The sequence below is a fragment of the Solanum stenotomum genome, chromosome 3, assembly GCF_019186545.1.
Source record: "Solanum stenotomum isolate F172 chromosome 3, ASM1918654v1, whole genome shotgun sequence".
Classification (NCBI taxonomy): Eukaryota; Viridiplantae; Streptophyta; class Magnoliopsida; order Solanales; family Solanaceae; genus Solanum; species Solanum stenotomum.
In genome coordinates, this window is record NC_064284.1 from 19,024,036 (window position 1) to 19,046,756 (window position 22,721).

The 22,721-nt window shown below is 30.8% G+C and overlaps 1 protein-coding gene across 4 annotated transcripts in view; it reads left to right on the top strand.

The window, feature by feature from the left end:
* The first annotated feature begins 2,311 nt into the window (after positions 1 to 2,311).
* LOC125860996 (protein DETOXIFICATION 35-like) overlaps positions 2,312 to 22,721 on the top strand; it is a 50,244-nt gene continuing 29,834 nt past the window's right edge. The window contains exons 1-7 of one of the 4 annotated variants that reach the window (XM_049541065.1): positions 2,312 to 2,678; positions 3,131 to 3,756; positions 3,999 to 4,055; positions 4,134 to 4,372; positions 4,467 to 4,585; positions 4,677 to 4,763; positions 4,881 to 5,313. In XM_049541065.1, the coding sequence (XP_049397022.1) occupies positions 2,388 to 2,678; positions 3,131 to 3,756; positions 3,999 to 4,055; positions 4,134 to 4,372; positions 4,467 to 4,585; positions 4,677 to 4,763; positions 4,881 to 4,973 (1,512 nt within the window). In that variant the 5' untranslated portion in view covers positions 2,312 to 2,387 and the 3' untranslated portion in view covers positions 4,974 to 5,313. Of the gene's footprint in view, positions 2,679 to 3,130; positions 3,757 to 3,998; positions 4,056 to 4,133; positions 4,373 to 4,466; positions 4,586 to 4,676; positions 4,764 to 4,880; positions 5,314 to 8,844; positions 9,114 to 9,190; positions 9,817 to 9,923; positions 9,981 to 10,047; positions 10,287 to 10,375; positions 10,495 to 10,568; positions 10,656 to 10,815; positions 10,981 to 22,721 lie in introns of those variants that run through there. The other 3 variants (XM_049541069.1, XM_049541067.1, XM_049541068.1) reach the window with 3 other exon arrangements.

Genomic DNA, 22,721 nt, shown 5'->3' on the forward strand with positions numbered 1-22,721 from the left:
AAAAAAATGAAATTTTGAAGTTGAAAATATTTTTTAAAAACAAACTCAAATTTTTTTTTTGGGGGGTGGGTGATTGATGATCAAGATGAAAAAATAAAAATTTGAAGCTGAAAAAAAAAATAAAAAATTAAAATTAGAAATATCTTTTAAAAATAATTTTTAATATTTTTTTGGGAGGGGGTGGGCGTAGGGGTGAAGGTGGGGGTAAAAAAAATTAATTTAAAAACAAGCTTTAAAATTATTATTTTTTGGGAGGTGGTTGGGGGGCTGGTTTGAGGGTAGAAACAAAATAAATTGATTTTTTCAACAAAAAAGTAATTGTAATTTGAAGTTGGAAGAGATGTTTGGAAAATGTTTTCCTTAAGTTTTGAAGGAAAGTCATTTTCCTTAAATTTGAGGAAAATGAGTTGATTTAGAAAACATTTCTAAAACATTTAACCCAACCAAACATGAGAAAATTGGAAAACATTTTCCAGAAAACATTTGCCTTCATACCAAACACACCTTCATCTTTCTCAATTATGATTGGATAGGAAATTTATAAAGTATTTCTAAGTCTAGTTTAAGGATGTTAATTTGACTATGCACAAAATTTATGAAATAAGAATAGACTTTTGGATCTTGTGATTTTAAATTTATCCCATACATATTAAAATTGAAAAATTTACTAATTATGGGCAAAATATTTTTCTTTTGAAATAGACTAAAAAAATTAAATTAGAAAAAGAAGATTTTTGAATTTTGTGATTTTAAACTTATCACATCAATATTAAAATTGGAAAATTTACTAATTATATGAAATATATATTTTTTTTTTTGAGACCGACTAAAAAAAATTAAATTAGAACATAGGGATTAGGGAGTAACATATTTCTAAAACATGTTTCCTTAACTATGGTTTCAACCTTTTTTTGTTGTCCTTTTGAAATTGTAATTCAATTTTGTTGCCCTTTTAGCTCCGAACCCATATTTTACCCATGAATATCTATATTTTTATGGGTTAAATAACCCATATTATATTCATCTAAAAAGTCACTCACCTAATCCATTAAAATATGAGCAGATTGGGCCGGTAACCAAATATAAACTCATTTTGCCGGCACTAATTGCACCCATGGTTAGCGCATGAGGAGCGCTTTTTTTATATTTATTTTTGTAAAAAAAGATTCATTTTCGCTACTTCTTCATTCTTTATCCCTACCCTACCACCTACTCTACCTTTCACCTTGAAAAATCTTGATGGAATACCTTACAAAATATGGAAGAACAAAATAAAAATCATTACACTAATTTTGATTTTTTTTTCATAAGAACATGAAAGAAAAATACACAAAAAAATTGAGTGAGAAATAGAAGAAGAATACTATTATTGGAATCTCTCCGAAAATCACTCTGGATAAACTAGTCTGTCAAACCAAATCTACAACAATAAAAAGAAATGAGTGTAATAATTAAAGAAATATTTTAAGTTTGACACACTTTATTTAAATAAACACTTAAATTATAAAAAGTCTTAACTACCCCATCAAATATGGATTTGTTGAATTATTTACCCCTAAATTATGAGAAGTCTTAATCACTCCCTCAAACATAGATTTTTGAAACTATTTACCCCTAATATGCCACATGACACAAAAACATTACATGTTTCAATTTATATGACCCAGTTTTTTTTAAGTCAATTCTAAAAGAACTGACACATAAAAAAAGAGAATAACGTGGCTGAAATCATCACCTCATGGACAAAATAGTTTTACAAAACTAGATGGATTTTCAGATAACCCATATTGACATAAATATTTTTCTTTTCAAATGAAAACAACATAAAATTTGATAACATATTTAAACATTTTTCTGGCCTAGTTAAGGTATTGAAGTAAAAAGTGCCTTCAAGAAGCTGCTGATGGGTGGGCTAAAAAATGAAATGGGTAAAAGATTTGGCACATTTTCAAAAGATTGGATCTAAATAGAAAAGTTGTACACGCCAAACACGTGCAATGAAATTATCCTATATAAGTTAAAATAAGTAAGAGTTGATTTGAATTGACTTAAAATTAATCAAACTTATTTTAAATTTTTATAAGTGTTTGGTAAATTTAAAAATAATTTAAAACAATAGGAACACATCAAATTGATTATTTCATAAAATGAGATTTTTATTGTTACATAACAATGAAATTTAACAATATAATATAATATCATATAGTTTAAGTAATAATCAAAATAAACATACGATAACAATACAATAGCTAACACTGATCCAAACATAGTGATCAACTTAATATTTTATTATTATTTGGCTGTCTACCCGTTGAAAAAAATTAGATAAATACTCTAGCTACAATAACAAGCGAGAAGTTAGAAGCAATTAGTCAGAGACCAGAGTAATGGATCAATCACCATTGCTAAATGACTTTTCCGGCGAGCACTGGCAGCTTATCGGCTCCGACGGTGACTACCGGCCTATTTCTAGCATGAATATGAATGAATTGTGGGATGTATTCTGGATTGAAACAATGAAGCTATGGGAGATTGGAGGCCCAATTGCTTTCAATATCGTCTGTCAATACGGACTCTATGCTATCACTGTTGCTTTCTGTGGTCATCTTGGACCTACAGAGCTCTCTGCTGTTACCCTTGCTCAAACTGTCATCGGCACTTTCATTTTTGGCTTCATGGTTCGTCTTCGTCCTCTTTTTCCTTTTTACTCCCACTTCGTTATTAATGTGCATTTCCTAATACTAGTTGTACTCATTTTGTTTCAATTTGATTGTCTGATTTTGACTTGATAAGAATATCACGAAACTTTTGAATTGTATTGTTAAATCGGATTAGTATGCGAGGAATAATGGAGTAATTTTTTGAAAAGTGATACAAGATTGTTATGTAGTGGTTCTGTTGGGTGTGCAAACAAATTCCGCATTGGTAGTTGAAAACATTGGTTAATTGGGTAAAATCTGTGCGGGTTTGACCCAAAGCGATACAGTCTAGTTATTGTTATCAAATGTAATCTTATTTCACTTTCTATTTCGAGAAAGATATTAAATTAGTGGTCAGTAATGCAAAACTGTCATCTGTTCTTATGATCCCTTAGTCGTTTCTTATATGGGCATATGTAATCTATGTGTAGATAGGCATGGGGAGTGCTCTGGAGACGCTCTGTGGACAGGCATTTGGTGCTGGGCAAGTACACATGCTTGGAGTTTACACACAACGCTCAATGATAATTCTATTGCTGAGTACCTTCCTTCTCTTACCAATCTATCTTTTCGCAACTCCTATACTTAAGTTCCTAGGCCAAGATCATGATATTGCTGTTGTTGCTGGGAAGTTCGCCATGTTAACCATTCCCGAGTTATATTCCCTGTCTGTTAACATTCCCACTTCAAAATTTCTTCAAGCCCAGAGTAAAGTTGGTGTGCTGGCCTGGATTGGTTTTGTGTCTCTCGTACTCCATGCTATTCTCCTTTGGCTCTTCATTTATGTATTCAATTGGGGTTTGACCGGGGCAGCAATATCCTTTAATCTCGTAGGCTGGGTCAACGCACTAGCTCAATTTGCTTACGTAGTTTTTTGGTGCAAGGATGGATGGAAGGGATGGTCTTGGTCTGCATTCAATGAGATTTGGGCCTTTGTTAGACTGTCAATTGAATCGGCTGTTATGCTATGCCTAGAAACCTGGTATATGATGAGTATTATTCTCCTCACTGGTCATCTCAAAGATGCAGTTACTGCAGTTGGAGCCCTCTCTATTTGGTGAGTCTTGTGTCTTTTCCCATTTAATTAGCAATTTAGCATAAGATGGTTATTCAGCAATGCTTAAGCTTGTTAAAACGCAACCTAACATCCTGTCAGGGTACGCGAGTTGAGCTTAAACTGTGTATTTGGTTGGCTTTAACAACTCAAACGGGAAATGGGAAGTTGGTTGTTACTTTTATTTGTGAATGAGACGATATTTTGTGAGCTTGAGATTCATGTCAATTGTTGTAATCTTTCAGCATAAATATCGATGGATGGGAAGCAATGTTTTTCATTGGAGTCAATGCTGCCATAAGGTAATGAAGTCCTAAAGCTTCACAAATGTGCACTTCATTTGTGTGTGAGTTTGAGTTAATGTATTGTTGTTTTCCCAGTGTTCGCGTCTCAAATGAGCTTGGGCTAGGACGTGCCAGGGCGACCAAATGTAGTATCGTTGTCACAGTGTTTCAGTCACTTCTCATTGGGATACTCTGCATGATTGTAGTACTTGCATTAAGAAGTCATCTAGCCATTCTTTACACCGAGAGCGAGGTTTTGAAACAATCTGTTTCTGAGCTTGCTTGGTTTCTTGGAGTAACAATGCTTCTCAACAGTGTTCAGCCTGTGATATCAGGTGTTGCTTTTATTAAATTGTTTCTGTTTCTAAGAGAGTTTTACTCCTCCATAGTCCTCACAGTAATCTTATTGGGACCAACTTTTGCTTGTAGGTGTTGCTGTTGGAGGCGGATGGCAAGGTCTCGTGGCTTACATAAATTTGGGTTCTTACTACATTTTTGGTATTCCTCTTGGATATCTTCTTGGCTATGTGGCTAACTTCGGAGTCATGGTAAACAAACTTCCATTCTCAAAGCTTATATCTCATTCTCAAACTACTATATGAAATGAGTAAACTCGCGATTTTGGATTTTCTCTTGAAGGGACTATGGGGAGGAATGATAGGTGGACTAGCTTTGCAAACACTACTACTCTCGATTGTACTCTACAGAATTGACTGGAATAAAGAGGTATGTGAACTAATGGTTTTTATCATCCAGTTAAACTCCATAACACTTGATGTTCGATGTGGTCGATACAAGATAACTCTATAGACAACAAGTAGTAATGAGAAAATGGAAATGCAGGTTGAGCAGACGACAGAACGGATGCGAATCTGGGGAGGTCAAGACTTAGAAACAGAGAAAAACCTCCAAATCCCAAATTTCACAACGGCTTAATTAAGCACTGCGATCGACCCATAACATTCAAAAAAAACTTTATTACATGCCTAACACAGCTAATATTTTTGGGTCCATAAAATTTTGGGTTTACTTTTTTTGTGTGATAAAAAGTTTCCACAGGCTGGAGTCTGGACTTGCATAAAGTCAGCAAATGACAATTTTATTATTTTAGAATATATTAGAATACGAGTGGGGTAGGAATGCATGTGACTACTACTTTTTTTATTTTCTTCAAATATGTTGTCTTTTTCTCTGAATTATTTGGAATGTCAAGTCATTATCTTCAAAGATTATTAGTAGAAGATCCTTCATCATATAAACAAATTTGTGAAAGGACCATCATTTCTTCCATGTTTGAGTTGGACACTTGCAAAAGGTTTGCAATAAGTAGTTAAAAGTTACTAGTTTCATAATTTTGACCCAAGTGGATTCCTCAAGATTTTATTCTTTTCCCTTTTTAAATTTTCATTACCAGCCAATTTTGTTTCCCGATAAAACAATGTAATAAATTGATGAAATACAAACTATATGGTTTTCGCTTTACAGCGTAGAGAGTGGCTTTAATGCCAACGGTTGGACTTCATAATACTAAAAGGAAAAGTTTTTTTGGTCGGAATAATTTTTTTTCTATGTTATTTTATCTTTTTAAATATTTTTACTTTTTTAATTTTAATACATTTTAACTAAAAAATGGAGAAAAAGTCAGTTTATTTTAAAATTAAAAAAATATTATAATTTTTTTAATTTTCTAACCAAATTCTGGCCAAATTTTCTGGCCATTTAGCACTTGATCAAATATACTTTTTCTGTTTTATATACAGTCATTCTTACTAAAAATAAGTGTTCTTTAATATTTTTCATTTTATTAAAACAATATATAAATAATATTGTTTTTCCTTGAGAATTATTAGTTTTGGAATTTTGAATTTGACCAACACTGAAACTAAGTATTCCCTCCGTTCCATTTTATATGCCCTTAGAATGTCATTTTACTATAATTGGAAATAATTTAACTAAAAAATTCTCTTTTTACCCTTGATGAAATAATTTACAATCATACAAATATTTAATGATTATTTTAGATCACAAGTTTTAAAAATTTCACTTTTTTTAAAAATAATGTCAAATCAAACAGTATCACATAAAATAGAATAAAGATAATAATTAATTTATATTTATTGATGAATTACAAACTATATGGTTTTCGCTTTACGGCGTAGAGAGTGGCTTTAATGCCAACGGTTGGACTTCATAATAGGAGAAATCTTTTTGACCAGAATTTTTAGCCAGAATGATTTTTTTAATGTTATTTTATCTTTTAGATATTTTTACTCTTTTAAATTTTAATACCTTTTAACTAAAAAATGGAAAAAAGATCAGTTTATTTTAAAATTTTAAAAATATTATAGTTTTTTTAATTTTTTGGGCAAATTTTGGCCAATTTTTTTGGCCATTTAGCACTTGATCAAATATACTTTTTCTGTTTTATATATGGTCATTCTAACTAAAAATAAGTGTTCTTTAATATTTGTCATTTTATTAAAACAATATATAAATAATATTGTTTTTCCTTGAGAATTATTAGTTTTGGAATTTTGTATTTAACCAAAACTGAAACTAAGTACTCTCTCCGTTCCATTTATGTGCCCTTTTTACTATAATTGAAAATAATTTAACTAAAAAATTTTCTTTTTACCCTTGATGAAATAATTTACAATCATACAAATATTCAATGAGTATTTTAGATCACAAATTTTAAAAATCTTACTTTTTTAAAAAATAATGTCAAATCAAACAGTATCACATAAAATAGAATAAAAATAATAATTAATTTCTATTTATTGATCAAATTAATTAATTCACATTTATTAATTAAAAATACTAAATAAAAATACAATAATAAACTTAATTTCTTAAAAGACATTAAACCTAAACATAATAACAATTAAATAAAAAGTACAATTTAGTGTAACATTCGGCCATGATGATCAAAGTGTCTAGGGAGTGGGAACCATAAATTAATAACAGAGGCACAGATTCATCATTTATTGTGAAGGCATTTACGAGATTCACGTCCCTCCTTTGCAGTTACGCCCTTTTTTTTTTATTTATTATTTTACCCTCCGTGAGCTTTTATTCCCTTTTGCTCTCTTGGTGACTCGAACTCACAATCTTTGAATTAGAAGTGAGTAATATTTGATTGGACACAAAATTTTTTATTTTTAAAACAAGATTTTGTACAATATATTCTCTATATTTCTTGTTAATTGATTTTGTGAGATAATGTATTAAGTTAGTGTTTAACTAGTATGAATTTTTCCCAATTTTTAATATTCTTGATTAGTTATTTTTGGGTGAAGTTCACTATGTAGCCATAAATTTGTTCAAGAATATTAGTCGTATATTTAAATTTATTACTAATTCAATTGAAATTGTAACATTCAAAATAAATTGTTCTTTTTTTACAATTTCGTCACTTAAATTATAACTCAAATTTTTTTGGAGGAGGTAGATAAATATTAGTTGGAAATAGTAAATGAAGTGTGTTTTTTTTTAAATATAAAAATTTGGGATAATTTTTAAATTTTTGAAAATTCCTAATTATTAGAACTTGGCTCAAATATTAGTTTTTTTTAGTATTTGGAAACTTGAGATGTTTACCAAATATATTTGTCAAATTGTATGACCAAACACTATTTCCTAAGGTTTTTTCAAATATATTTTTAACCAAATGGGTCCTAGAAAAACATTCAAGGACATAGTTTAAATCATAATTTTCACTATTTTTCTTTTTGAAATCATAAATATAACTTTATAAATAGTATAATTTATCTTATAGAAAATATAAAACTTCAATAAATGAAAGGAGGTATGAATTTTATTTGAAATATTAACTTTAAGCTTTGAAGGGTTTAATTATTTTTAAAATTAAAAAAAATTCAGTTAATAAGAAAGAGAAGTAGTATATGTAAATCTTAAACTATGGTAACATGAAATCTGAGTAGGGCTGTTCAAAACCGAACTAAAATTGATAATTCAAACCAAAAAAAAGTTATTGGTTTAGTCGTAATGGGTTATTGATTTAGTGGTTTTGATAACAGTTTTGATTTTTTTTGTTATCGGGTTATCGGTTCGTAACAGTTTTAGGTTTTTTCTTAATAAGTTAACCGATAACCGGATAGTAAATTAAATAATTATATTTATACCATTTTGTATATAAAGTACTTGACTTAGAGTTTGATTTTCTACTTTTATTTCGGATTGTCCCAAACTCTTGNTAGGTTTTTTTCTTAATGAGTTAACCGATAACCTGATAGTAAATTAAATAATTATATTTATACCATTTTGTATATAAAGTACTTGACTTAGAGTTTGATTTTCTACTTTTATTTCGGATTGTCCCAAACTCTTGGTTATTCTACAATGTAAAAGTATTTGCTTTTGTTAAAGATGTAACTTGTGAACTCATGTGCATGGTATGTCACCTTGTTATTAAGTGGTTTTCAATTTTTTTTTTTGTCAAATCTTAACGGTTAAATCGATAATCGAACCGATAACGATCAGATAAACCAATAACCGATAAATCAATATCTTAATGGTTCTATAACGATTTAACATTTCTTCAAATCGATAATCAATAAATCAAACCGATAAACTTCAAACCCGAACCGAACCATCAATACGGAGCCCTAAAGATGAGAGAAGCTTGTCTTTGAGGATAAAATGATAGTAATTTCTCAACTTTTTATAAATTTTTAATATTTTTGTCATTGACTTAAATCATTAGAATATCTCGTTCACATTTGTTTATTATTTGGTGTCTTCATCAGAAATTAGACAGTTGAAAACGCACTAACTACTGTTTTTCCAATGGAATCACCGTTGCTCAATGATTTCTCCGGCGATCTTATTTGCTCCGACGGTGACTACCGGCGTATTTCAATAGTGAATTTGAATGAATTCTGGATTGAGACAGTAAAGTTATGGGAAATCGGAGGCCCAATAGCTTTGAATATCATGTGTCAATACGGACTCTACGCTGTCACTGTTGCTTTCTGTGGTCATCTTGGACCAACACACCTTGCTGCTGTTACCCTTGCTCAAACTGTTATTGCTACTTTCGCTTTTGGCTTCATGGTGAGTCCCCTGTTTCCTTTTACTTATTGATGTGCATTTCGTAGAATTCTCATTCATTTCTTATGATTAATCTGTAGATGGGCATGGGGAGTGCCTTGGAGACACTCTGTGGGCAGGCATTTGGTGCTGGGCAAATACACATGCTTGGATTTTACACACAACGCTCAATGATTATTCTACTCGTCAGTACTTTCCTTCTGTTGCCGATATACATTTTCGCGACTCCTATACTAAAGTTCCTAGGCCAACATCATGATATTGCTGTTGTTGCTGGAAAGTTCACCATATTAACCATACCTGAATTATATTCCCTGTCTATCACTATTCCCACTTCAAAATTTCTTCAAGCTCAGAGTAAAGTTGGTGTGCTGGCGTGGATTGGTTTTGTGGCTCTCCTACTCCATGCTCTTCTCCTTTGGCTCTTCATTTATGTATTCAATTGGGGTTTAACCGGGGCAGCTATATCCCTTAATCTTGTAGGCTGGATCAACGCGCTAGCTCAATTTGCTTACGTAGTTGTTTGGTGCAAGGATGGGTGGAAGGGATGGTCTTGGTCTGCATTCGATGACATGGGGCCCTTTGTTAAACTGTCAATTGAGTCGGCTGTTATGCTATCCCTAGAAACTTGGTATCCGATGAGTATTGTTCTTATCGCTGGATGTCTCAAAGATCCTGTTACTGCTGTTGCATCCCTCTCTATTTGGTAAGTCTTGTGTCTTTTTTTCCCCCCATAGATTGTTCTGCATTCAATCATGATTTGATTGACTTGAACAACTGATCAAACAAATCAATTTTTTTGACATCTTTCAGCTCAATAATTGGTGAATGGCAAGAAATGTTTTTTATCGGAATCAACGCTGCCATAAGGTAATGAAATCCTAAATCTTGCCATTTGGATGAATTTGTGTTAATGTATTGTTTATTTTTTCCCCAGTGTTCGGGTCTCAAATGAGCTTGGGCTAGGACATGCCAGGGCGACCAAATATAGTGTCTATGCCACACTATTTCAGTCACTTCTCATTGGGATTCTCTGTATGAGTGTAGTATTGGCAGTAAGAAATCATCTTGCCATTGTTTTCACCGACAACGAGGTCTTGATTAAATCTGTTTCTGAGCTTGCTCAGTTTCTTGGAGTAACAATGCTTCTCAACAGTGTTCAGCCTGTAATATCAGGTGTTGCTCTTTAATTACATTGTTCTGCTTCTATAGCTAAGAGAGCTTTACTCCTCCATAGTCCTCAGAATGATCTTTTTGTGTTGCAGGTGTTGCTGTTGGAGGTGGGTGGCAAGGGCTAGTGGCTTACATCAATTTGGGTTCTTACTACGCGTTTGGTATTCCTTTCGGATATGTTCTTGGTTATGTGGCTAACTTTGGAGTCAGGGTAATTAAACTCTCATTCTCAAAGTAGTATAATTTGTTTTACTAGTATCTCTCACATTTACTAGTATCTCGCAGGGACTATGGGGAGGAATGATAGCTGGACTCGCTCTGCAAACACTGCTACTCTCGATTGTAATCTATAGAATCGATTGGGATAAAGAGGTATGGAAATTATAGAATAGAATTGGGTCAAAATCATCGATCTGTGTTGACAGCAAGTACTAGTGCAGAATTTTTAGTTCCTTGTCGACTAATTAAGTAAAACACGATTTGCATTTAGTACACGATTTGAGTGTTTTGTAATAAGAAAATGGAAATGCAGGTTGAGCAGACGACAAAACGGATGCGGCTGTGGGGAGATCAAGACATAGAAAAATAGCTTAACAAGAGCTAACATCTGTCTGTGCATAACACACCTTGACAATTTTGTTACTTATATGTCAAATGCTTAACAGTCGAGGACGATGAGTTAGTAATTGATAACTATTTCGTGATCAAATTCGAGTTATTTATAATACTCCCTTTTCAAATTTTCACGGCTAGCGTGTTTTGTTTTTTGAAAAATCAATTAATAACAAATTACTATATTGTTTGTTCGAGTTGTCAATATGGGCCGATCCAAATCGAGTTAGAAGAAGATGAGTCTGCTCTTAAAATTTAACCTTAAGCTCTTTATTTATTAATCGCAGAAGGAACAATATCGTAAAAACATATAACACTAGAAATATCACACGCATAATATTCCGAAAAGCAAAATATATTCTCCCCACGTCCTTGCTTTATGCAGACCCAAGATCATTATTTATTGTTACGTAATTAAGAAGTAGGAACACAATAACAAGAGACATAATATATTATTTAGTTAGACATAGATCTGGGTTTATCCACATGAGTGATCCAATTTAATTTTCAACTGTTACCTTCAACAATGACGATGAAACGAGGAAGTAGTCTTGTATCACTATAACAAAAATAATATTTAACGGCAATAAATATCCACATAAACAAAGAGTGTTATCCTCATTAGTTAAATATTGTTGGATCCAATATCGCTATAGGTTTTCGGGACATTTACAAAAGGTGTTAATTGTCACTAATATATATAAAATAGTATATATTTAACGACAATTAAACAATTATCGTTAATTAATTACTGACGTTGTACATGCTGGAAACACACTTAATCTATAGTCAGCCTGTCCCAAAAGGAACAAGTCATTTAAGAGTCTAACCTCATCAAATATTTATGTATAAGATAATTATTATTTTAATACATTTAAAGTAAAATCAATTAGTAATAATATAAGGGCCACACTTCAATTAATAAATCTAGAAAATCCTACAGATTTACCTACAAATACCCTTCTTTTATACTTTCCTAGTAACGGATTCACCTGCAAATATCCCTTCTTATATACTACTTTACCATTGACATAAAATTTAAATGTGTCCTTTAATTAATTTAGTTTCAGTTGACTTTAGGTGTGCATAAATAGACACTTAAATTCATAGTATATAATTAAATAAGTAGACATATGCTTCCTACGTGACATAATACATTGTAAAACATCATGACGGACGTGAATTGTTATGTAAGACGTCACATAGGACACATGTGTCTATTTATTCAACGTTATACAATTTTAAGTGTCTACTTATACAGACTCAAAGTTGAAGAACATAGATATAAATTGAGATCAAATTTAAGGACACATTTGTGTATTATACCTTTACCATTTGCATGGTGTAATTTGATTAAATACAATAATAATAATAAAAAAAAATTAAGTGTATTGAGTCTAACTCACATTAGAAAGAAGTTGCAATATATATTTTATTGTTGGGCCAGGCTGTAGCTGTCTACATGTTGAAATGCTACTACAACAAGAAATCTGAAGTATAGAAATGAGATACTCCATATATTTGTTGAAAGCTATGCATTCATTTAGTATAAATGAGTGTTTTGTTGGAACATATTGTTAAAGAATGACAAAAGTCCCACATCGGTGGTTAATGAGATGGGTGGACTCCTTATAAGGCTTGGGCAATCCTCCTCCCTTTGATTTAGCTTTTGGGGTGTGAGTTAGGCCTAAGACCTAATTTAACAAATATTAACTTGAAATGATATATTTTCGACGTTAGTACCCAATACTAGTGCAGATGTAGAAACAGAGAAAATCACTAGCTAGTTATTGTCTCACTGCAACAAATCAATTAGTGAAGAGTAATGGAATCACCGTCACTGGAATATGACTTGTCCAGCGATCTTATTGGCTCCGACAGTGACTAATACAATTCACTTTGGAAGTTGGAAAGCATCACCTGCATATATACTCATGCCATTGAATTTAATCATGTTTGGTGCATGTATGGAAGTACTTAATGATAGAAATAGATTTGAACTGTGAAGTGATGAATAACATGTTGATTGGATGGATCGCTTGGTTTGAATAGTAGGTATCATTCTTTGCATTCTGTAATACGAACAGATCACTGGGATTTTTGATGAATCAGTGACACTTGAAAGTGAATCCTGTTTGGCATTTTCAATTGTAATGGATGAAATTTACTTATGTTGGAGTGATTGCTTATTCTGATTTAATTTATTGTTGTTTCATTATCAGTGTTTAGTATACTCGAGAAACTGGTTTCTCTTCTGACTCTCAACTGTCTGCTAGGATGGAGAATGGAGAGAGAATTCTCTAATGTATGAACAATGGTGTGACTACTGGCAGGCACGGGAAGATCAAGGCCGGGGGCATGAGGTTTTCCACCCGACCCCCCTTGTTAAAAAATTACACTGTACATATGTAACGACCGGGTTCCGTCGTTATAGAAAAGCCAATGGAGAAAAATTTTGGGTCGGAAAACTTTTTCGTAGTAACTTGAAAATTTCCAACCTAGTCCAGATTTGGACGAAATCGGAGTCATTAAGGTGTAGGGAAATCTGGTAACAACCGGGTGACTTATTTATGATTTTGATTACATGAGTAGTTAGATAAGTCATTAAGAAACTCGTACGACTTTATGAAATTGAATTCGGTGAGTAGAACTCCTGAAATCGATCTTAGCGTGAACAGTATTTTCTGAGCGTCGTTGGTTAAAGATGTGTTGTGAAATGGGGGTCTTAAAATTATTAAAATAGCTCACTGGTTCCGTGCAAGCCATTGGGCCAGGATTTCTACCGCCAGGGCGGGGCCGCTGTAGAGGGGTGAGGACCGCTGTGGCTGGTTCGACGCAACTTAAAGTCGTAAATAAACCCCAAAACGTTTTTACTCTGCACTTTTTTTATTTTAAGAACTAAGGAACGAACCCCAGAATACTCTTGACAGTTTTCCACCATTCTTGAGGCTAAAGGTAAGCTTTTCATTCCCCGAATCCGTTTTTCGATCCGTAGAACGTAATAGAATAGGTAATTATCGATGGGGAAGGTTTTGATCTATATTATATGGTGGAAACAACCCTATTTTGGGTGTTTGGGATCATGGGTATGATTTAAGGTTCATATAATTGTTAGCATTTTGGGTAATTAATGATTGTTTATTGATTCTCGTATTGTATTGATTGTTTGTAGACCAAGAACAAGCGGAGCGAATCCGGAAAGGGAAAGATCAAGTTTCTTAGGGTTTCAAGCTTGTTTCGAGATAGGTGGTGATTGTGATTCTATGATTGTGTGATGTATGTTTGTTCTTGCTTCATTATGATACATGTATATATGCGAATGTTGCATTATTGATCACACTTGTTATAAATGAGATAGACGAATAACTATATGCCATGAATCACTTCTTGATTGTATGATTATTGAGAATGTACTTGTGATTGTGATGGTGGTGTGTTGATTGGATTGGATACCGCGTTTCGGTATATTAATTGGGATCGATTGCCACATTCCGATATAATTATGGGATTGATTGTCACATTCCGGCATAAACATTGGATCGGATACCACGTTTCGGTATGCTAACAATTTGGGTTTGGGTTCCATGAGAGGACCAATGACTTGTTATAAATGTATATTGTTGAACATGTGATAATCAATATTGTATATTTTGCATGTTTATAATATTGTATTGACTTGCTTATGTTACATTTAGTGGGATAGCCATGTGATCTTATTAGTACACTGTGGTTGTATAATGATACTGTACTTTCTCTTTCTTTGTTGAGTACAGGGCATTTTTAAGCGGCTATTGACAGACCTCGTTTAGAAAATCAGTGATCATCGTTCGAATTCAAGGGTGAGCCAGTTCTTCCAGGCTGCCATAAGTTCTCCTTTCGTCTATGTCCACATTTCGAACTTAGACTTTCTAGTTAGTGGATTTGTTCATTAGTTTGGGGTTGTGACCCATCTTGTTTAGAACTACTAAGGTTTTTTTTGAAGAATGCACGGGTATTAGAAAAACCTACGATTGTTTATGCTCTGAAATCAGAAGAGGCATTAAAGGAGGTTTTGAATATTCCTAGAACTTGTTCACAAGTATTTTTTAAATTTCACGATGCCAAACTCAAACGAAGGTTGTTACCCTTGCTCAAATTGGAAACAAAGAAAATCACTAGTTACCCTTGAATTTACACAGGCATGGAAACATCTCCAAGATTTGTGGTCATCTTGGGCAAACACACTTCGCTGCTGTTTCCCTTGCTCAAACTGGGAAAGTACACACAGCGCGCAATCATAATTCTGCTGTTAAGTATATAGATTTTTGCGACTCCTATACTTAAGTTCCTAGGCCAAGATCATGATATTGCTGTTGTTGTTGGAAAGTTCTCATACTTGAATTATTTTCCCTGTCTATCAATATTCCCACTTCAAAATTTCTTAGAGCTCAGAGTGAAGTTGGTTTTGTGGCACTTCATTTATGTATTCAATTGGGGCAGCTAGCTCAATTTGCTTATGTTGTTTTTCAGTGCAACACATCACAGGATGAACACTGCTGAGTAGCATTGTTACTCCAAGAAACCGAGCAAGCTCAGAAACAGATTTGATCTAAACCTCGTTGTCGGTGAAAAGAATGGCAAGATATATAATTTCTTACTGCCAATACTTCAATCATGCAGAGAATCCCAATGAAAACTGACTGAAATAGTGTGACATAGACACTATATATATTTGGTCACCCAAGCTCATTTGAGACTCGGGAAAACAACAATACATCAACACAAACTCGACCAAATGGCAGCGTTGATTCCCACAAAAAACATTTCTTGCCATTCACAATTTGAAATGGAGGGAGTATGAAAAGGACAAAATTGGTGATGTATGTTTGATAATCACTACTTTCAATATGTTTGTTAGCACGAAATTAATGCACTGAAAATGTGTAATTGCACAAAAGTGAAAATTGTCATAACTTGTACTGTGTTACATAATTAATTGAGCGAATATCAAAGGAATGATAAAATATTTGATCAATTAAAGTTAGATGAAACAATTAATTAAGTGGAGAACAGATAGTTTTGTAATACTTTATTATGCAATTTTATATTTTTTTTGTTTATTTGATAAAATTGAATAATAATTGGGGTTGTTTTACTAGTTTTACAACTTATGAGATTTTTGTATTTATGAGAAAATATACAACACAAAAATTCTATATTGCATGACCAAACAGGTCTAAGTATTTGTTTTCATATATCTGCACAAATGATCCAAGTGAAAACTTAAGAAAGTCACTATTAATTCCATTACTCTTTTATAAAATTGTTAAAATATTAGTACATGTGTTTTGCTCGTGTCTGTCTAATATCTTCAACTGGCAGACAATAAATAAATGTAAAGGGGATAAATCTAGTGATTAAGTTAATGGAAAAAATGTTACTCCGTCGATTTTAAAATAAGTGAATTATTGAATTTTTTTATAGTTCAAAATAAATGAATTGTTAAAGTTCAAGAGAGTTAATGAGAATTTTTTTCATTTTTGCCGCTTATTTATATATTCTAGGTGATAATCTCAAGAGAGTTATCTGCTCATATTTATGACTTTTTTACTTTGAAATATTTATAATTTCAAAAATAACTAAAAGGGAAAAAATGGAAAGTGGTGTTTATCTTATGCCCTAAACTTTTTTTTAATGGGTGTGCATTGCCTTAACAATTCACTTATTTTAAAATTGAGAAAGTAGTATTTTATGATCACAACTATATTAATTTAATAAGATTTTATTGTATATCATATAAAATGACAAAATTTAATGATGTATATCATTAATGAATATATTGATTTTGATCACTTTGATGCATTTATATACTTTTTCAACAAACTAGTTTAACCACTATGATGGCTAATAAATGTTTCTCATTAGGATGGACTCATCATTAAATTTAATTTCCCCAAAAAAGAACTTAGAAATAGAAAAATAAGATCATTATTTTAGGGGAAAATATAATTAATAACCAATTAACCATTTTGGGGAAAATCTTTTAAAAAAGATTTCATTCTCAATTGATGGACTCATCATTAAATTTAATTGCCCCAAAAAAGAACTTCGAATTAGAAAAAATAAGTCTATTAATTTTAGGAGAAAATCTAATTAATAACCAATTGACCAAGACCATTAATTATAGGAGAAAATCTAATTAATAACCAATTGACCAAGACCATTAATTTTAGGAGAAAATCAAATTAATAACCAATTGACCATTTTGGGAAAAATCTTTAATGATCTTTTTGACCTTTTTTCTAATTTTAGTTCTATAAATTGATTTCTTAAGTTTCAAACGAAACCATACCACCATTTTCATTACCCATTTTTACTTCACTTCATCGATATGTGATAACAACCACCCGCTATAACCTTCGTAGCTCTACCATCAACTAGTCGTAAGCTTGATCAAGTTTCTTCATCCCTTATCAGAAAGTGAAAGAGAAATGATCCAACTCCAATTCAGTTTTTTGTTCAATCGTTAACAAGAAGAGAAACCCTAGTTATCCCAGCTCATTCTACAGATTCCACAAAAGTCATTCACAATAAAATCAGGTTGATCACTGGTACACCACCATATCATCAACGACTAGTGTACAATGGAAGATAGCTCTCCAATGTGTCAGACCAAACATTGACATTCTATGGTGTTGAAAACGATACAACCATGTATCTAGTTGGTCAACCAGATGCATAGTTGTATCATTTTCAACTCCAAAAAATGCCAATGTTTGATCTGATCGACTGGAGAGTTGTCTTCCATTATACACTAGTCGTTGATGATCTAATGGTATATCAGTGATCAATCTGATTTTATTGTCAACGAATTTTATGAAATCTATAGAATGACCTCGGATAACTGGGGTTTCTCCTCTTGTTAGCTCATCCCACTAGTACATGTATACTCAAAGTTCCCCAAAAACTTTTTTTGGTTTGTTATCCCAAGGAAGAACTTTATTTTAGTGTCTCCAAATCCCCAAATTCTCCTTGATGGAAGCAAACTTGTATGCCCTCTTTTTTCCTTATATTTTTGCCTCCCAAAATATTGGAAAGCTTCATTTTTACTTATCACGTTTTTCTTTTTGAGAATTAAATTGTATGAACTTTCACCAATATTTTAAGATGAAAGAAGAATTGCATCTTATATTATTTTTCATATGTTTTGCATGTATAAATTTTTTATTTGATATATTAAATTAATCTAATTCAATTTAACTCTGAAAATTAATCAAATTGACTCTCATAAAACGTGACAAGTAAAAATAAATAGAGAGAGTATAAACTTTGGTTTTTATTGCTTTTTTCTTTGAGAAATAAAATAAAATTTAAAAGTTAAATTTGTGTTTTTAATTTCCTTTTTACTTTTGAGAAGTTTGCATTTTTAGTCCTCTAAATATTGGCAAGTTCAAATTTGAATCCTTTTGATATCTAACTAAGCATGTTGATTCTTATACTTGTGAATTTTCACCAGTTTAACAAATTTGTTTACTTCATATTTGACAATGATATAGTTTTGAGAATAGTTTAAATGTAATATATTTCATATATAAAGTGATCACAAAAACACATACTTTAATAAATTAAAGATTAAATGTACTTAGCCATATACCAAATGAACCAAAATTAGAATTTATAGATAACTAAGGGACAAAAAAGAGTTTTAAAAATAATTTTAGGATTATTTATAATATCTTTTGTATGGTTTTCCTCTCTGCAAGTTCTAAGCTAGACTAAGAGGGTGCTTGGATTGACTTAAAAGTTGGTCAAACTTATTTTTAAGTCAGATTTTGACTTATGGAAGTGTTTGAAAAATATAAAAATAACTTTAAATAAGTCGAAAAAAATTATTTAAAATAAGTTAGGAAGTGTTAGCAATGTTAAAAATAACTTAAAATAAGTTAAAAACCCAAAGTAGGCCTCCCCTACTTTTATTTTTTGACTTAAAAGTCATTTGAGTTTGACTTTTTTATTTTTGACTTAAAAGCTAGTACCTTTTTAAAGCCAATTTGAACGGGCTTTAAAATTACTCCTCTCCAAAATATTTTCTATATGAACAATTTAGATTCTTTGGAAATGGACTTGTCTTGTATATTTATATTAGAATTAGATTTGACTTATATATTTATATGTTTAAAATATAATATAAGTAAGGTGTTCACAGATCGATTTGGGTCGGTTATAGGTCAAAATCAAAATTAGATTAATTTAATCGATTTTTAAATTATCAAAATCAAATCAAACCAAATCAAATATAATATATATTTATCGGTTCGGTTGTTACCGATTTCGATTCGATTTGGTTTGGTTATTTGGTTATTAATCACACACAATAATAAAATAAACGATTCATTCAAAAAGGGGAAAAAAGACAATAGTTCATTCAAAATGAAAAATAGTTGAACGACTGTCGTTACAGAACTTTCGATTACTGAATGTACTGTGAATAAAGCTTCAAAATTCAGTATTATGATGTAGAAGGAATAAACAGTGACATTCCTAGTCTTACCAAGAATTGTCATAAATACTCATATACATGAAACTAATAAGATAAATGTTCTCGTGTTAGGCATTTTTGCGTTCATAAATAAACTATTAATAAATTTTGATGAAAACATATATAAGATATTTAAAATTAGTTAATAAAATAATCTATTATGTATGTATACTAATAAAATATATGTGTATAGTTTATCGGTTCGGTTTGATTATATAAAGTAATTGATTCACTTTTAAGCAATAAGCTCTAACAATTATGATTGTCAATTATTCATTTATTTTCAAATGCTCCATTTGTTCTTATTTATATGTCGTCCTTACTAAAAATATATGTTCCTTAATACTCTATATGTCCCCATTTACTTGTCAAATATTTTCTAATTTAATTTTGGGAAGTGCTAAATGGCTAGAAAATTAAAAAAAAACTATAATATTTTTTTTATTTTAAAATAAATTGATTTTTTTCTATTTTTTTATTAAAAGGTATTACAGTAAAAAGGGTAAAAATGTTTAGAAAGGTAAAATAACATAAATAAAATATCATTCTAGCCAAATTTTCTAGCTAAAAAGATTTTTCCTTTAATTTTCTTTTTTACTTGTCATTTTTGACAAATCAAGGAAGGACAATTTTTTTCTTTCTATTATACCCTCAATTTATTAATATGAGTTAATGTCTTTGAAAAATGTAGTGAGTAAATATGCTCAAAACTTTATCAATTAGTAGGGGTAAAATGGTAAACTTACTATACCAATAATTGTTTTTTAATAGGTGTGCCAAGTCAAAATTTGACAAGTAAAAATGGATGGAAGGAGTATTTGTCATTTCACAAAATCAATGCATAAACAACATTATTCTTCCTATTTTATCCTTTGGAAGTTATTAAGCTTGAGAGTATACATTTGTCCAACATAGAAAAACTAATTAATTAATTCATGTTCATTGGTCAAATTAGTTAATCAAAGTAAATTAATTAATGTTCATTTATTGAAAACTTGATTAGAAAATACACTAAATAAGGGTACAATGGTAAACTTACCTAGTTTCTTAAGGGGCGTGAAACCTAAATTAATGGTGACAGCTAAATAGGAATGGAGGAAGTACTCCCTCTATTTCAAAATAAGTGAATTGTTGAGCCTTTTTTCATAGTTCAAAATAAGTTAATTGTTCAAAGTTCAAGAGAATTGTTGGAAATTTTTTTCCATTTTTGCCCCTCATTTATAATTTTTATGTGATAATTTCAAGAGAGATATAATTGTTTGTATTTATGATTTTACTTCGAATTATTTATATTTTCAAAAATAATTTGAGAATAACTAAAAGGACAAAAGTGGAAAGTAGTGTTTATTTTATGTCCTAAAATTATTTTCTTAATGTGTATGCATTACTTCAACAATTTATTTATTTCGAAATGGAGAGAATAATATTGGACAGATATTATGTGTTGTTAATTATGAGTTCCCATTTCCAAGACAAGCTCTAAGAAGAGTAGAAAACTGGCTTTGGGTCTTGAATTTTGATAACGTCCTACCCTCAAATAAACTTGTATTATATAAATTAGGGATAAGGGTCTGAAAAATATTTCAACTTTGGTCGGATTTGCTGTTGCAATACTAAACTTTCATGAGAACCTATTACCTCCCTAGACTATTTAATATCGTATTTTAAACATATATATTTGTCCACGTGGACATAAAAAATAATGCAAAATTATAAATAGTAATGTGTCCACGTGGGCACATATATACCTTTAAAATACACTATTAAATAGTTCAGGGGGTAAAAAATACGGTATTGAATAGTCAGGGAGGTAATAGGTCCTTGTGAAAGTTTAGTATCGCAACAACAAATCCGACCAAAGTTGAGCTATTTTTTAGACCCTTATCCCTATAAATTACCCTTTTTGATATACACAAATATAATTAACTTCATTTAAAGTTCAAATATTATTTTTTCGTATATATAATATATTTTCTAAATCTTATACAATCTTAGAAATGAGCAAACCATACTCATAAACAAGATATATAATGCAGGCTGTAGCATAGAAAAATAACTCAGTCAAAATTGGGCAACACCAAATTGGGAAGTTTTATTTTCAAAATTGAAACAGAGGAATGGCTAAAAACAGATGATATTGGGTGAAGTTTTAGGTAAACCTTGGGAAAAATATTTGATTTAAAAATATATATATATGATTTATGTCCATAAATTTTAAAATTATTAAAAACACCCATAAGTTTGTATTATCATTTTATAATGAAAACGTTTTATGAAAAGCCACGATAACGAACATAATTAATATGAATTTGATAAAATAGGAAGAAAACATAAGGAAAATACCATTGATTTTTATACAAAAGACTATTATTACAGTATTACTACTTGTAATTGGAAGTGACTTGAAAGAGCAAATTCGGATATAAAATGTATAAAATATGTATATAACGGCATAAATTTTGTACAACAAACTATGAATGAAACCAATCCAAAATAATAAATAATAGATATTTTTATAAAATATAAAAGCTTGGGATAATTTTAATTTTTTTTAAAAAAAAATCAAATACTAGAATTTGGCTCAAATTCTAGTTTTTTTTTCAAGAACTTGACAACTTAGGATGTTTGTAGAATATATTTGTCAACTAATGATTAATTATATGACCAAACAGTAATTTTTAAATTTTCTTAATAAACGTGTCAAGTCCAACTATGACAAGTAAAATAAAACAGAGTAGCATATTGTTCAGAAACATACTAAATAAGAATTTTCTTAGCATATTCTTACATTTGTTTGTGTTGCCTTTTTTATTTTTACATATTTTTGGGTTGTGCCAAGAAGTCTCAATAAAATTAGTAGTCAAACACCAAATTATAACTAAGAGGCCTTAAATATTTATATACATGCATAAAAATATTATCAATTTAGAGTTGCCTTTTTCATTCTTACATACTACTCCCTCCATCCCATTTTATATGTCACGTTTTTACTTTGCACTTGCATTAAGAAATGATGTAACTTTACCCTTCTACCCTTATTTAATTTTTTTGGAACTCAAGTTTTCAATCAATGAATATGAATTAATTTATTTTGATTAATTAAGTTAACCAATGAACATGAATCATTTACTTAGCTTTTCTAAGTTGGTCAAATATATATTTTCAAGGCTAATAACTCACAAGGGTAAAAAAGGAACAATATGGTAATTTATGCATTGATTTTATGAAATGACAAGTATTATGGACCAACTATTTATAAAAAGGATGACATATAAAATGAGACGGAGGGAGTACTTATTTTTTTTTTT